This window comes from Phyllobates terribilis, unplaced genomic scaffold (genome assembly GCF_046119375.1).
Source record: "Phyllobates terribilis strain yellow unplaced genomic scaffold, ASM4611937v1 Scaffold_5649__1_contigs__length_50208, whole genome shotgun sequence".
NCBI lineage: Eukaryota > Metazoa > Chordata > Amphibia > Anura > Dendrobatidae > Phyllobates > Phyllobates terribilis.
The window spans coordinates 908-19,475 of NW_027368394.1; the positions used below are offsets into that span (position 1 = coordinate 908).

The 18,568-nt window shown below is 31.8% G+C and overlaps 1 protein-coding gene across 1 annotated transcript; it reads left to right on the forward strand.

Moving 5' to 3' along the window:
* Positions 1–808: 808 nt before the first annotated feature.
* Positions 809–1,852, forward strand: LOC141250409 (uncharacterized). Its single transcript, XM_073669956.1, has one exon. It carries the CDS (start codon positions 932–934, stop codon positions 1,850–1,852), a length of 921 nt encoding a protein of 306 aa, XP_073526057.1. The 5' UTR covers positions 809–931.
* The last annotated feature ends 16,716 nt before the right edge of the window (positions 1,853–18,568 follow it).

Here is an 18,568-nt window from a genome sequence, read left to right on the forward strand (position 1 = left end):
CAATGTATGTTGAGGAAGCATGGAATTTGATCGAAGATACCGCACAACATTCTCATTATTATAATGATGCTCGGTCACATCCTAAGAAAGCGGTCGGGATGTATGAGGTGAATGCTGAAACTCACCAACAAGCTCAGATAGATGCTATGCAGCAAGAGATCAAGAGGTTGACTTTGGCGATTCAAAAATCTAAAGCGAATGGGGCCGGATCATCCTCTCGAGATACATCTAGTGTGGTTTGTCAGTTTTGTGGAGAGGGTGACCATACTATTTCATCATGCCAACAATTCGGTGCTCAAGGTGAAGCACAAGGGGAGGTGAACTACATGAACAACTTTAATCGGGGTCCGAGGAATGATCCATATTCCAACACCTCTAACCCCGATTGGAGGAATCACTCTAACCTCCCTTGGGGAGGAAATCAAGCTTCTCAGAGATACCCCCTGGTTTCCAACCAAGACCCCCTCCACAACAAAATCAAGAGCGTTCTCAACCATCCGATGAGACTACGCTTCAGCTGATTATGAAGGAGCTACAGAACATAAACAAGAAACTGGATAGTCATGATAGCTTGCATACTCAATATGCCAAGAATGCTCCTAGACCCCATGGTCATATTCCGGGCCAAACTGAGGCCAATCCAAAAGGAAAAATCAATATTGTGTCCTTGAGGAGTGGAAGGCCACTAGAAGATCCTAAAGTGGTAGATCTTAAGAAGAAAGATGTTACTATTGATGATCCCGAGGAAGCTAAGGTTCAAGAGAAAGAGGAGAAGGAAGAGCCTAAGTATGTGCCACCACTACCTTACAAGCCTCCTCTGCCTTTCCCACAAAGGAGAGCCCAAGCTTAGCTAGAACACCAATTTGGCAAATTTGTGGAGGTGTTGAAGAAGCTTTGCATCAACATTCCCTTCACCGAAGCTCTCAAGCAAATGCCAACCTATGTGAAATTTTTGAAGGAGATCCTATCCAACAAGAGGAACCTTGATGAATACCACACCATTGCTCTGAACCAAGAATGTAGCGCTATTATCCAAAACAAGTTGCCCCCTAAGCTTGAAGATCCGGGCAGCTTTAGTGTTCCTATGGTGATAGGGAGGAGTACCTACCAGGCTTTATGTGATTTGGGTGCTAGTGTGAGCATCATTCCTCTATCCATATGCAAGAAACTTGATTTAGGAGAGCCTAGACCGGTGAAGATGACCTTACTCATGGCCGATAGATCTACAACACGTCCGGTTGGTATTTTGGAGGACATTCCAATTCAGATCGACAAGTTCTACATCCCGATTGATTTCATTGTCCTAGATATTCCCGCTGATTTTCCTATTCCAATAATAGTGGGACGACCCTTCCTAGCTACCGCGGGTGCTCTTATCGATGTGAAGCAGGGTGTTCTCTCCTTCAATATTAGGGAAGAGAAAATGGAATTCAACCTTCCTAAGGTTGTGAAGCAGCCTTCTTTTGAGGATGATGTTTATAGCTTGGATGTGGTTGAAAAAGCAACTCAAGAATCGTTGATGGCCATTTTAATTGATGATCCGTTGGAGTATTGCCTGACTGAGAGTGTGACCGGAGCTGACAATCTAGAGCTACTTGCTGACGTGCTCTTAGAATTTGAATCTGGTAATGAGGTGCATGAGACCGTATTTGAGACCCTATCTAGTGAAGACGTCTCCCCCATGGAGGAGACTCAAGAGGCACCAAAAGTGAAGTTGAAGACTCTTCCATCCAATTTGAGGTTGAAGGAGGATCTTGATCCAGGGGATAGTGGCCATCTTCTCCGTCTACCTAATGAGGGGAGATTTTCTCTCAAGAGTCGACCTCCTCCTAAACCACCTTCACAAGAGTAGTTCCTAGTAAGTATTTCTCTTCCTTTTGCTTTTTAATTATGCATTGGGGACAATGTTAGTTTTAATCTTGGGGGAGGGGAGTATTTTCTGTTTTGCATTGCATGTAGGTGTTTAGAATTGCATTTTTTTTTCTTTTTGATTTTGATTTTTTTGCTTTTGTGTCGGTTATCACGTTTCCCCGGCATGTTCCTTTGTGAGTTCTTATAATGGTGCATTGACTGTGAATCCTTTTAATATGCTTTAGTTGTTAATATTACAATTGCATTATGATGATGATATGATTGATCACACTTTTGACATTGACCTGAGCATGTGGACTTTGATTAAGATACATTAGAACCGAAACTCTAGATAATTGTCCTAGTGAGCTTGTTTGCCTTTCTTGGACTACATTTGCAAAGTCCTCTTATTTCTTATGAGTGAGATCTCTTTGTTTTTTATCTCTAGAACTTGCTTCTAAATCTCTTTGAGATTGCATATAGGACTAAAAATGCATCACATTTGATTGAGACATTATATTTTTATGAGCCCATATTATCCTTGACTACCCTTGATGATATCCTTCTCTTGTAGCCCTTTAAGCCTTATAGCCTTTCTTTGTTAGCTCCACAAAAGTAATCCGAGCTTATATTTATATCCTACCTATCTAGGGTATTGAACTTCTATTTACTTTGTGTGGATGTGAGACAAGCTTGGGGGAATGGTAGATGATGGGGGTGGTTAACGATGTTTGATTATAGAGTGTAATCCGAGCTTATATTTATATCCTACCTATCTAGGGGATTGAACTTCTATTTACTTTGTGTGGATGCGAGACAAGCTTGGGGGAATGGTAGATGATGGGGTGGTTAACGATGTTTGATTATAAAGTGTTATCTTGTTGTTTATATCCAAATTGCTCCCTTCTTTTTCCTTACAAAGAAAGAAAGAAAATACAAAAAAAAAAGAGAGGAAATAAGTGAAAGAGAAGAAAAGGAGCAACAAATAAACAATTTGATAGATCTTGGGTTGGGTTGTGTATTTTTGCCTATTGTAATATCGATTGAGTTGGTGTTGTTTTCATATGAAGTTCATATCTCCTAGATTTTGCACCACATGGCCAAAAATTTCATCCATGCCTATTAGAGTACCTTGGCCCCATTACAACCCCTTGTATGTCTCATGATTGTGTTTTGCATTCTACCTAGCAGTGGAGATCTAGATTTGGTTGCAAGCTTATGGTAGTTAATATTCAAAGTTGAGTTATAACATTGAGTGAAACACATACCTACATATATGAGCGAGAGTGACGTGTTCTATTAATCCGGTGAGATCTAGAGTTGAGGAACTAATATTTTCTTGTCATTGATTGAGAAGCATGCTAGGAAGGGATTTGTTTTCTGTTTGATCTTTCGTTGTTATCAATCATATGTCACTTGGATAGATACCTCTTTTGTATATTACTTGGATTCGTTGACATGTGCTTGCTTGGGACAAGCAAGGTTCAAGCTTGGGGGAATTTGATAGCATGCATTTTAGTCTAGTTTAGGTCATGTTTATTTCGTCTTAGTAGAGTCGTTTTGTGTCTTTCTAGTCTTGTTTTATCTTATCTTCTTAGTTTCCTTCATAGAGTCAGTGTCTACTCTTTTGTTTGATGATTACAGGTGATTTGGAGGCATTCTATTGGAGATCATGAGCGTGCGCGGAAAGGTGATCGAACAAGGAGATTAGCAAGGAAGGAGCCGAGCAAAGAAGGGGGCCAAAGGAAGGACGAGACAAGCCATCACTAAGTGAAGATGAGGAGCAGAACTCAGAGGGATACTCGGCATGTTACTCGGCCGAGTATCCGCCCACGCCAGCCACCACATGGAGCCACCAGAGACTTACTCGGCCCGTTACTCGGCCGAGTATCGGCCCGAGTAGCCGGCCCCTCTTCCGAAAATGCTTGATTTGCCTTGAACTCTTTGACTTCTAGGGGGTTACTTTTGGGGAGGACCTTTAGAGTAGAATAAAAGGGGGTTTTGAGAGCTTGTTTTGGACCATCTATCCTCCCTCTCTATCTCTCTATTGTCAATTTCAAGACCTAGTTTTTGCTATTTTGTAAAGATTGTTGAAAGCTTTTCAAGAATTGGTGTTCTAAGTTCTAGATCGAATCAAGTATATCTCTTATTCTCTTCTAGATTTATGAATCTCTTTATTCTTATGGAGTTTCTGATTGATTATCTTATTATGCATAGCTAGATCCATTGTTCTAGGATTGGGGTGATCCCAACAATGAATTGATAGATTATCTTCTTGTGTTTGTCTTTGAAAGCATGGAATCTTGTTTGATTTAATTCTAGGGTTCTTATTGAGGTTGAGATTATCAATTATAATTTCTATTAGTTTGAGTCTGAAAGGAGATACCTATAGATTTCAATTAGACACGACATGAGTCTGAAAGGAGATTGTTTGTGTTGGATTTCCTAGAATTGAACCCAAATAAACTTGTTTGTTCTTGTGGAGATATAAGTAATCATAGAAACCTAGGTTAGGTTGGACTTAATTGAGCACGAAAGTGGATGTTAACCCGGTCTAGTTCTAGTTTTTAAGCGCCTATTAGTCTTTGCTTGATTAACTTTGCACGAAAGTGATTGTTGGTTGGAGTTTAGATATGTCTACTTTTGTCTGAAAGGAATTGGTAGATACATTAGATTGCTTACCATCAAACGAGTCCATGCTAATCTTTGATAAACGCATCTTGTTATCTATTAAGGAGTTGTTGTGGTGATCCTTGATCCTAGATATTTTCCATCCATATATTTCTCCGAAGTTGTGTTTTTCCTAATTTTCGTAGCATAATTACCAATTCCCTTATTACGACTTAGCTTACTAGTTTGGTTGCAAAAGATACTACTTTGTCCTCGTGGGAACGACACTTGAAAAGCTACAATTGATCCCATACGCTTGTGGGTAGGTTTAGCCCTATCACCTTCATATAGGCAGGGCCTGATTTATCGTAATTGGAGAACCTTGCCTACTTAGTGACACAAATCTCTACTTGGACTAGTTGGACTTGTAGGATAGGGAGATTAATGAGGTGTTGGCGCCAAGGGCAGTGCACCTTCCTATTTATTCATGAACTTAATGCTGCATATGATTTAGTCTTGATAGTTTTATGGCTAGATTGGTAGGTTGACGCTATAAAGACTAGTTGACCTATTTAGCAACCTTAGTACATGGATTAGGACAAACATAGCATATAGTATAGAGATAGAACCCAATTTGTAATAGGAATTTGATGATCAAACCCATAACTTCGTAGGTTGATGCTTAGGAGAACAAAGCGCTTGCTTTTGTTAGTTTTCACGATCAATCAATCATATTTCCCCTCTTTCCCCTTTTTGTTACCTTAAAGGATAATTAGATTATAAGCACAAGAATCGGTTCATTGACTCCATGTGGGATTCGACCCCTACTTACCGCTTTACACGTGTAGAGTAGTTTGAAGGGAAATTACTTTGACAACGTTCGACGACGGCCTGTCAATAGACAGTGCAATACCTATCAATTAGCATATTTCTAACCCCTTTTTGTCCCTTTCTCTGAAGAGTTGTAGTTGAAGGGATATTAATTTGTCTTGGATTAGTGCATGGCTTATCTTTTATTTTTGCTTTGATTTAGCTTGATTGGCTGCAATTTCTTTATGGGTTTTGCTGGATATGGATTGTGTTTGTGATAATTAAGCTTGGTTTGAGTTTGAATTTCACTGATTTCTTTTGTTTGAGTTGATTGTTGATAACCTTTATTTTTGCAAAGTTCTTGCCTTTTTTTACTCAACAACTTCTTATTTGGTGTTGCTTGGTTTCATAATTTCTATTTTTTTTTATATAAATTTGGAACTCTTATGTAAAAAAGTGAGGTTGAAAATCTAATTGACTACTGAAATGTGATGCATATTTTCATGCTTTTTTTATTGTACTTTTCTCCTAAAGATATAAACCTCTAGCATAACTGTGTAATATGTTATGACCATTCTAGAGCATGTAAATGGATTTTCTATTATCTAGACTACTAAATTACAATTTCAGCAATACATTAACTTCTGAGACAAGGATTACAGAATACAAACATGATTTTTATCTACCAAATTTAACATTCATGATCTTGCGGGTACACTCAGTTAGACAAATGCATTATACTAGATTAAGGGCTCAAGAAAAGACCTTAGTCTATGAGAGTACAATAATCTATAGTATCTTGACAACAATATCTTTATGATCAATTTCATGTACTACTATCCTAGAATGTTTAGTTTCATAAGGTATCTATTGTTCCTAAATAAATGCTTTACTATAAATGTTAACACTTATTAGCCTATAATCACCTCCATTATCTTAGTAATTACTAAACAGATGTAACACCTTCATACAACCTGAAGGTCTCTACAATTGACTTCCCCATCATCATCCATAACAATTCACCCTCAAGTCACTTAAGCATTTTTCTTACTGACATAAAACATGCACCTCTCACATGATTGCTAAATTTAACACGGTCATGACATTTCCATTGTCACGTAATAATAATATTTCACACACAAGACTAGGGATGTCGTTATATTGCTCTTATATTTATGCAAATAATCAATTGCAAGGTTTACAGTCCAGCCTTATGTTGTGACCGTGTGAAATACCTACATGATAAAGAATAATTGATCCCATTGTCAACAGTCAAAGGTTCTAATCGTAATCTTAATATATAAGGATTATGGGTGGTTCAAATCAATAAATATTGAATTCAAGATTTCAAATATCCAATCCTAGTGTATATTAGATAATTATCATATTTTTATTTATTTTTATAGTTTTATCCTAATCTAATATACTATAAAAGTTGAGTTGGGGGTCAATTTATTACCTTCAATTCAACTTCTAAATTCCGAATCTACCTCATACAGTAAGACTAATATGTTTTGACATTACCTATTATGCCCCTTGTGACAATCCAAAATTACTTTCAATCTTGTAAGATAAGACAGAAAAATTAATGACAACTCCTATTATGTTCCTTTCAACTCCCTCCTGCATTTATTCTGGCGTTACAGACCTCAATGAATTCCTCCTGTATTAAATCTGGTGTTACAAAACATAATGACTTCCTCATCCGATGGCTAATTCAATCTATATATACCTATGATATAATATTATAATACTTGTCAAGCCCTTTATGACAATCCAATATTATTCTAGCGTTCTAGCACTTTTATTAATTTTACGAATCAACTTCTATAAATCACTATCTACTTTCTATAATATTTAATATTTAATATCTAATATAATACCTATTTATTTTATAAGGGGAGCCGGTACTCTCGCGGTCATATATTATAATATTTAATACATATAAACAGAGTTTTGTATGTTGTTAATACCCTCCAAGTTAACTTTTTTTCACCTCTCCTCTTAATTGTTTAATGTTGCATCTAATGCAGTTTGTGTATGTTACTGAATCCCTTCTTGCATTTATCCATGACGGCCTTTACAAAGATTGGTGTTGTAGTTGTTAATTGAAATTGCCATTACTCCTCCATCAATAAGATGTAACGTCTCTACGATATGACTGTTTGTGTCCCTTTGTACAAGGTGTATAAATTCGCCTCTTTCATTCACATGAAAGGGTTGATCTTGCAGTCTTATATCGAGTTCTCCATGACGCGTTTGAACCGTAATCGCATCAATGAAAAAAGGGAAAGTTACCATCATTTTAGAACTTTTCCTGGGGCTTCTTCATTACTTTTTGGCTTGTCCGTTTAACTTCAAATTGTCTCTTTGTTGTATATATACAGATGCATGGATCATCGAACCTTAAATGTTTAGTTGGTAATCTCTTCTCACTCACTTTGGTGATTTTTTTGTTCTTTGATTTCCTGATTTCTGAAACTTCATTATATATTGTAGAATTGAGTTTTGTATGAGTGAGAGTTGACAATATATGGGGGATTTTTTTTATTGTAACTCGGTGATTTTTGTTGCACAAGATGCTCTTTTTTAGTGATTATTAATCAATTAAATATCCCTAACCTTCTAGAATATTTTGAGTCAAGTTTGATTCAAGACATTCTTAGTTTTTTTCTCCATCCGCCCATCGACATCCAGACTCAGCTTCTCAATATAGTATGTAAGTCTCATGTCTTCTACTCATCTCTACGATCTTGAATTGTTAGTTTTGCCTGTGAACTTCTGCATTTGTTCACTCATCCGCTTTAAAGAGGAATTTTTAATATCTAATTTTTTAACAATCTCTATAATATTTACAAGACATCGTATCTATTCATATTATGTTGACTAATTTGGATTGATTTTGTGATGTTTGAATTTTCTTCCATGAGTGACTTAGCTTCACCTTTAAAATAGTTGATCAATGGATAATTTAGATGGTTAATTCAAGAGCTCGATTATGCTTCGCAGGTAATAACCTTGATCTTTTGCTAATTATTTACTTGGTGTTAAATTTGTATTCGTTTATTCTTTAGATTATTATTTGTTATGTTGCTACTACTTTTAAAGGTGGTAAATTTTCAATTTTGTTGTGCAACAATGTAAATAGACGTTTGTGTATAACACATATAGCCGTTTACAATGATGTATATATCATTAGTGTGAGAAGAACACCCGTTGTTTTCATCTCAAATATATTCCAATCCAATTCCAATAGAGATCAATTAGCACAACCCAAAAATAACATTTATTTGACTTGCTATTCATTTAGTTATACACTTAACAATTACATTGATATGTTTTAGGGAATTCAAAATTTACTTATATTATTAATAATAGTCTCTTACCTATTGTAACTCCAATACCGATAAAAGTCTCATTCTTATTATAATCAAATACTTTATATACAATGAGTTAGAAAATACAAATTAGTTACACCAGTTTAACAAACTCTTAGAATAACATCAATTTCCAAGTTAAATAACCAAAAAGAGTATATAAAAATCCAAATTTAAAGAAGAAAACAATAATATAGATAAAGATAGTCATAATAAATGGATTATTATTATTATAAAAATACATATTAGCTTCAATGTTTTGAAGTATTACTTACCTTCCAATGTCATCCAACACAAATTGAATTTTTCCTTTTTTCTTATTTGCATTCTTTCACATCCCTCTAAAAAAACACTATTTTTTCAAAGACCTCTTAATTTAATGGTTTATGAAAAGGTTGTTAACACTCATATTCTAATTTATCTTTCCTTTAAAATTGTTAAACCCTTCACCTTCATCATTCCTCACTTTTAACTCTCCCATAAATTATAACTACTCCAACATGGATTTTATATGTATACATAACAAATTTAGCTAAAAATAAACATAGTATAAAAGGGATTAAAGACTAAAAACAGTCTACGTATAGTGTATCATTAGTTATTACATTGAAAAGAAATATATTTATATTTTTGAGTGATTAATACTATGAGAAAATTTATATTAATTATTTTACATTTATAGAGTAACAATAATTGAAAAAATATATAAAATACTCATAGAATACTAGAAAATTTATTAATATTAGTTAAAAAGTTAATGTCTGTTAAAAATATTAAATATGCATAAATCTAATACATATAAATAGAGTTTTTATTGTTGATTTTCTCTAATTAAACTTATTTTTATTTTTTTCCTAAATCCATCTCCGTCAATTTCTCCTTGATCACCGTTATAATTGTGGAGGTCTTCATGATATAAAACTCAATTATTGTGAAATATAGCATCTTTCCTAACTATAATATGCAATTGAAAGATCATGAATATAGTGAATAAAATTACATTGGATTGAAGTTACAAAGAGGGGGGAGAAATTTGATTTATATATACTGAGTGAGAAATTGGGTTGGACAAGGAAAAAATTCTGTATAAATCAGAATCAAATTCAGTAAATTTGTCGATTGCTTTTTCCCTGAGAAAATGTTGAATTACTAATATTTAACTTATAATATTGGATTCAATAATAAACATGTAAATATGATATCCTGTCAAACTAAAAATACACATCCAAAAGAAGGATATTGTAGGTTTCAATATACACAATAAAGTTCATACCAAAAATAATCATATAGTTCATTCCTAAAGAATAAAAGATATCTCCATGATAATACCATGTATTCATAATTAGTTGCATATAATAGACAACCACACGCCTTACGTTTCTTAATTTAATGAAATGAACTATTTTCTTATTGGATCATTTTTAATCACCTTATACACTACATTTTTTTTATGTGGTTCATTCAAAATTTCATAGACAAACAAGGAAAAACACATTAGAAATATATATATATCATATTATTTTCATACAAGATGCAACCGAAAAAATAAAGCCCGTGCGAAGCACGGGCGTGGACAGCCTAGTATATTATAAATATAGGTTTTTGTAGTTGCTTTGTTCATTAATGCCTTCATTGCTTTTGTAGTTTTTTTTGAAAGGTTGTAGTTGCTTTCCTTTTTTGATAAGTGTTGGGCCGGATCGGATTTCTTCATAGCAATTGAAATGGCCTTCTCAACGAAGCAGATTATTTGGTACCCCTCCCAATTGACTGTCGTTCTGCCTTCACCTTCACTTCGCAATTCCAAGAGTCTCCATTAATGGCGGTTCTGTTGGCCTCCCCTTCCTCATGCCTCAGAACGTCATAAAATCACTCCAATTGACAAAAACGAGATTACACGAGAACCATGGATTCTGCAGAGATGAAAGTCACTATTTTTTAGCCTTCCGCATCGAAAACTTAATAAATTTTTCTTCTCTTTGAGGTGTATAAAATGAGATAACAAGACCGCGGTCAAAAATGTTTTTTATGTTTCTTTTATTATTCAAGTTGAGTTCAAAACAATAGAAGCCCAATAATTAATTCTCCAGTTTAAAATTTTATTTCTTACGTTTTTTCATGATAATAAGATTTTCCGAATTGGATTTTGTTGGATTTTCAATTACTAACAATCTATCTTCAATTTTGTTTTTCTATTTCTTTCTTCCTTTTTTTCAAGCCTATGGACTTCATAAAATATTCAAAATATTTTACATAGTAATGACTACGAGGAGATTTGTTTTAAATCTGACACTTAACACCCAAAATTATGAATATATAATTATATATATAATTATTAAGTAGTCTACTATAATTACAACTATCCCCTTTAATAAAAAAGTTAAAATTATCCATGTTTACACTTGTGCAAATGTTGCCCACATCGGAACTCAATGAGATTTTCAACCGTTGGATGTGTATAAAAAGTCATGTTACAAGTTGAGATTGTTGAGCCTCCCACATCGGAAACTTGATGAAGTTTCCTTCTCTTTGATGTGTATAAAAGGAGATCCCAAGACCCCGATAGAAATGGGTTATTCTTTTTCTCTTATTATTCCAGTTGAACTTAGAACAACAGAAGCCAAATAATCAATTTTCCAGCTTAAAATTTGTATTCCTTACGTTTTATCATGACAATAAGATATTCCGAAATGAATTATGTTGGATTTTAAGTTACTAATAATTTTTCTTTATTTTTTTCTTTATTTTTTACGATATCTTAGCCTATGTACTTCATAAAAGTTGGATTGGGTATTCAATAATTTTAAAAAATTATATAGTAATGAATACGGGGATACTTATTGTGAAAATCCTACTCTTAGTACTAAAATTAATAAAAAAATATACAATTAATTAGTATTCTATTATAATTAAAACTATCCAATAAAACTAATAAAAGTAAAAATTATTCATATTAACACGTGCAAATGTTCTCCCACATCGAAACCCAACTAAAATTTTGACCATTGGATGTGTATAAAAAAACAAGTTATAGTTTGAGAATTTCAGCTTCCATATCGAAAACTTAATGAAATTTCCTTCTCTTTGAGATGTATAAAAAAAGATCACAAGACCCTCAATAGAAATGAGTTTTTTATGTTTCTCTTATTATTCAAGTTGAGCTTAAAACAATATCAGCCCAATAATCAATTTTCCATTTTAAACTCGTATTTCTTACGTTTTATCATAAAAGTTGGATTTACTGAATTGGATTATGTCGGATTTTCAGTTACTAACAATCTCTCTTCAATTTTTTTTTGTTTTTTTTACGATTTCTTTCTTCCTGTTTTGTAGCCTTTGTAGTTCATAAAAGTTTGTTGAATATTCAATAATTTAGAAAAAATTATATAGTACTCACTATGTGAGGATATTTTATGTGAAAATCTTACCCTTAACTCTATTATGAAAAAAAATAAAATTTATAAATATTCTTGTATAATTACAATTATCCCCTTTAACCAAAAAAGTTAAAACTATCCATATTAAGACATGTGTAAATGTTATCCCACATCAAAAATCAATGAATTTTTTTACCATTGGATGTGTATAAAAAGTCATATTATAGGTTGAGAATTTTGAGTCTCCCGCATCGGAAACTTAATGAAGTTTCATTCTCTTTCAAGTGTATAAAAGGAGATCACAAAATCCTAATAGAAATAGATTTTTTTTTCTTCTCTTACTAATCAATTTTCCATTTAATTTTTTTTTCTTACGTTTTATCATGACAATTAGATTTTCCGATTTGGATTATGTAGGGTCTTTCAGTTACTAAAGATCTTTCTTTTAATTTCTTAATTTTTTACGATTTCTTTCTTCCATTTTTTATAGCCTATGTACTTCATTAAAGTTTGATTAAATATTCAATAATTGAGAGAATATTTATATAGTAGGTACTATGATGATACTTGTTATGGAAATCTGACTCTTAGTACAGAAATTATAAGAAATATATAATTAATAAATACTTTATTTAATTAAAATTATCCAATCTAACCAAAATAAGTTAGAACGATCCATATTAACGCATGTGTAAATATTCTACCACATCGAAACTCAATGAAATGTTCGACAATTAGATTTGTATAAAAAGCCATGCTACAAGCTGAGATTATCAACCTCTCATATCGGAAACTTCATGAAGTTTCCTTTTCTTTGAGGTGTATAAAAGGATATCACAAGACCCTCGGTAGAAATGAGTTTTTATGTTTCTCTTATTATTCAAATTGAACTTAAAACAATAGAAGCCCAATAATCGATTTATCCAGTTTAAGACTTTTATTCTTACGTTTTATTATGACAATTAGATTCCCCGAATTGGATTATGTGAGATTTTCAGTCACTAACGATCTTTCTTTAATCTTTTAACGATTTTTTCTTCCATTTTTCCTCTAGCTTACGTAGTTTATAAAAGTTAGATTGCATATTCAGTAATCGAGAGAATTCTAATATAGTAATGATTACGAGGATATTTTTTGTGAAAATCTAACCCTTAGCAGCAAAATTATGAAAATATATATAATTAATATGTAATCTATTATAATTAAAACTATCCATTTCAACCTAAAAAAAGTAAAAACTGTCCATATTAACACATGCTCAATTATTCTCCTACATCGAAATTCAATGAAATTTTTTACCATTGGATGTGTATAAAAATCCATATTAAAGGTTGAGATTTTTGAGCCTCCCACATTGGAAAATTAATGAAGCTTCCTTCTCTTTGAGATGTATAAAAGGAGAGATTACAAGATCCCGATAGAAATGTTTTTTTTGTTTCTCTTATTATTCAAGTTGTACTTAAAACAATAGAAGTCCAATATTTAATTTTCCAGTTTAAAATTTGTATGTCTTATGTTTTATCGTGATTAGATTTTCTAAATTGGATTATGTGGGATTATCAATTACTAACGATCTTTTTTTTAAAAAAATTTTTTACGATTTCTTTCTTACATTTTTTCTAGCTTATGTAATTCATTAAAGTTGGATTGAATATTCAATAATTGAGAGAATTTTTATATAGTAGTAATTATTAGGATATTTGTTATGAAAATCTGACTCTTAGCATTAAAATTATGAAAAATATACAATTAATAAGTAGTATATTATAATTAGAACTATTCAATCTAACCAATATAAGCTAAAACTATCCATATTAACATGTGTAAATGTTCTCCCACATCAAAACTCAATGAAAATTTCTTCCATTGGATGTGTATAAAAAGTCATGCTACAATATGAGATTTCAGCCTTCCACATCAGAAACTTAATTAAGTTTCCTTCTCTTTGAGATGTATAAAAGGAGATCACAAGACATATAGAAATGGGTTTTCATGTTTCTCTTATTACTCAAGTTGAACTTAAAACAATAGAAGCCTAATAATCAATTTTCAGTTTAGAACTTTTATTTCTTATGTTTTATCATGACAATTAGATTTTCCGAATTCAGTTATGTTGATTTTCAGTTACTAACAATCTTCCTTTAATTTTTTTTAACCATTTATTTCTTCCTTTTTTTCTAGCATATGTACTTCATAAAAGTTAGATTGCATACTCAATAATTGAGAGAATTTTCATGTAGTAATGACTACAAGGATACTTGTTGTGAAAATCTAACTCTTATCACTAAAATTATGAAAATTATAATTAATAAGTTGTCTATTATAATTAAAACTATCAACTTTCACCGAAAAAAGAAAAAACTGTTCGTATTAACTCATGTTCAATTATTCTTCCATATCAAAACTGAATGAAATTTACGACCATTGGATGTGTATAGAAAGCCATGTTACAGGTTAAGATTTTTAGCCTCCCACATCGAAAATTTAATAAAGTTTCCTTTTCTTTGAGGTGTATAAAAGGAGATCACAAGACCCTCAATACAAATGGATTTTTTATGTTTATCTTATTAATCAAGTTGAGCTTAAAACAATAGAAGCCCAATTATCATGACAAATAGATTTTTCGAATTGGATTATGTGGGATTTTTAGTTACTAATGATTTTTCTTTAATTTTTAATTTTTTAACATTTTTCTTCCATTTTTTCTAGCCTATGTACTTCATAAAAGTTGGATTGCATAGTCAATAATTGAGAGAATTTTAATATAGTAATGACTACGAGGATGTTTGTTGTGAAAATCTAACTCTTAGCACTAAAATTGTGAAAAAGTATATAATTAATAAGTAGTCTATTATACTTAAAACTATTCACTTTAACTCAAAAAATATGAAAGTGTCCATATTAACTCATGTTCAATTATTCTCCCACATCAAAACTTAATGAAATTTTGACCATTGAATGTGTATAAAAAGTCATGTTACAGGTTGAGATTTTTGAGCCTTCCGCATTAGAAACTTAATAAAGCTTCCTTCATTCTGAGGTATATAAAAGGAGATCACAAGACCCCCGGTTGAAATGAGTGTTTATGTTTGTCTTATTATTCAAGTTGAGGTTAAAACAATAGGAGATCACATTTTGAATTGTTTTTTTTATCATATCCGAGTGTATAAGGGTATATGGGCATTTTTAACGTGTTCATGTTACACAGTTTATAACCTATTTATTTTTACAAAAAATATTATTCTTATTTCATTCCTATATTTCTTATATCAACATTTAGATTGATAAAAAATTATACATGAATAAACCAAAGTTTGTCTCAATTGGCAAAAAATCTAAGCACGTATATATAAACTACAATATTAACTTATCACAACACGAGGTAACACATCTGTGTGCAACTTAACAATTTAAATTAAATATATACAATATAAATAATATTCAATGTATATAATAATCTCGCAAAAAGACAAAACGACCTAGTCTATCTAATCTTCTTCTATATACTACAATCTTAGGGATGAAAAAACACTAAATGTGATCCTAATACACATTAATGATACCCCAATTATGTTAAAGACCCACATCTAATACTCAATAAAAAAAAACTATAATCTAATATACTATAATCTTAGGGGATGCAAAAAAATACTAAATGTGACCCTAATACACATTAATTATACCCTAATTATGTAAAAGGCTCACATCTAATACTCAATCTAAAAAAAACTAATAATGAAAATCAAAATCAATAGATTCTTATTCGTGTCATCCACCTAAGCCCAACAAAAAGAATAGGCCCAATGGATAATTCAATCATCGAAATATTTGAGTCTCAAATATTTGGAACGTCTAATTATTCGCAGCTACATCATACAAGATATATATATCACTTAATCATATGATATGAGAGTATATTATATAATATAAATAGATGTTCGTGTATACAATAAATAGATGAATCATCGAAATATTTGAGTCTCAAAAATTTGGAACGTCTAATTATTCGCAACTATATCATACAAGATATATATATATATATATCACTTAATCATCTGATATGAGGAATAAGGATCTGGTGTGAAGTGCCCTTACGGTGTGAAGTGCGAAGTTTCTTGGGTACACATATAACACGCTAATGTTCACATATAACACGCAATCGTTCAGTTCTAAGGGGATAAAAAAAATCACCCACAATAAAAAGAAAAAAAGTTCACCATTAATTACAAAAATGGCACCGCGTGGATTCATTAAAAACACTATCTTTTAATCTTAGCCCTCCATTTTCTAATCTAATGGCTCAACATTCTTCACATTTCACACCATAAAGGCACTTCACAGCGGAACCCACCTCCTGATTTGAGAGTATATTATATAATATAAATAGGAGGTGGGTTCCGGTGTGAAGTGCCCTTATGGTGTGAAATGTGAAGAATGTTGAGCCATTAGATTAGAAAATGGAGGGATGAGATTAAAAGATGGTTTTTTTAATGAATCCACACGGTGACATTTTTGTAATTAATGGTAAAAAAAATTTTTTACGCTTTATGGGTGATTTTTTTATCCCCTTAGAACTGAACGATTGCGTGTTGTATGTGAATATTAGCGAGTTATATGTGTACCCGAGAAACTTTGCACTTCACACCATAAGGATAATTCACACCGGATCCTTATTCAAATAAATAGATGTTCGTGTATATAATAAATAGATGATTGTAATATCATAATTAGACCTATTTTAAATTATATAAAATAAATTAGAATTAGACCTACATGAATATATTCATAGTTTTAATATTAGACCTATTTAACATTGTATGAAATAAATTAGAATTACATCTACGTGAAACATAAATTAAACTCATCACATAAGCTAAAATATTGACATACATAAGGCCCGTGCGAAGCACGGGCAACATGATTCTAGTATGCTATAATCTTAGGGGATGCAAAAAACACTAAATGTGATCCTAATACACATTAATTATACCCTAATTATGTAAAGGCCCACATTTAATACTCTATGTAAAAAACTAATAATCAAAATAAAAATCAATAGATTCTTGTTTGTGTCATCCACCTAAGCCCATCCAAAAGAATAGGCCCAATGGATAATTCAATCATCGAAATATCTGAGTCTCAAATATTTAGAACGTCTAATTATTCGCAGTTATATCATACAAGATATATATATCACTTAATCATCTGATATGAGAGTATATTATATAATATAAATAGATGTTCATGTATACAATAAATAGATGATTATAATTTTATAATTAGACCTATTTAAAATTGTATAAAAAAATTAGAATTAGACCTACATGAATATATTTATGGTATTAATATTAGCCCTATTTAACATTGTATGAAGTAAACTAGAATTACACCTACGTGAAACATAAATTAAATTCATCACATAAGCTAAAATATTGACATATATAAGGACCGTGCGAAGCACGAGCAACAGGATTCTAGTATAATGTAAAGTTGGGTTAACCCCAAAACACTAAGTGCATATTCATGCATATTCATTAATGCAAATTATTTTTTTAATAAAACACATTGACTAATTTAAAGCATATCCATTTATCCCCCTTTAAACTCAAGCATTTTAATGGCTAATTTAAAGCTTTGAATCAAGAACTCTGCAAGTTATTCCGACCAAACCGATTCCACGCATTTACTAACTATTGACTGAAGCGTTACCATGGATAATTACATGCCATTAAATCATGCGTGGAAATGAAAAATCATGCTATAATTACCCGGACAAATGTGCGTATAAACAGTGCAATACCTATCAATTAGCATATTTCTAACCCCTTTTTGTCCCTTTCTCTAAGGAGTTGTAGTTGAAGGGATATTAATTTGTCTTGGATTAGTGCATGGATTATCTTTTGGTTCTGCTTTGATTTAGCTTGATTGGTTGCAATTTTTTTATGGGTTTTGCTGGATAGTTTGTGATAATTAAGCTTGGTTTGAGTTTGGATCTCATTGATTTGTTTTGTTTGAGTTGATTGTTGATAACCTTTTCTCACCAAAGTTCTTCCCTTTTTTTTACTCAATAGCTCCTAATCTGGTGTTGCTAGGTTTCATGATTTCTGTTTTTTATATAAATTTATAACTCTTATGCAAAAGAGTGAGGTTGGTAATCTAATTGACTACTGAAATGTGATGCATATTTTCATGCTTTTCGATTACACTTTTCTCCTAGAGATATAAAGCTCTAGCATGAGTGTGTATTATCTTATGGACATTCTAGAGCATGTAAATGGATTTTCAATTATCTAGACTACTAAATTACAATTTCAACAATACATTAACTTTCGAGACAAGGATTACAAAACACAAACGTGATTTTCATCTACCAAATTTAACCTTCACTATCTTGCAGGTACACTTAGCTAGACAAATGCATTATACTAGATTAAGGGCTCAAGAAAAGACCTTAGTCTATGAGAGTACAATAATCTATAGTAGCTTGACAACAATATCTCTATGATTAATTTCATGTACTACTATCCTAGAATGTTTAGTTTCATA

Bases quoted from the DNA above. Each gene is read 5' to 3' on its own strand.
- LOC141250409 (XM_073669956.1), top strand. From the start codon at position 932: ATGCCAACCTATGTGAAATTTTTGAAGGAGATCCTATCCAACAAGAGG.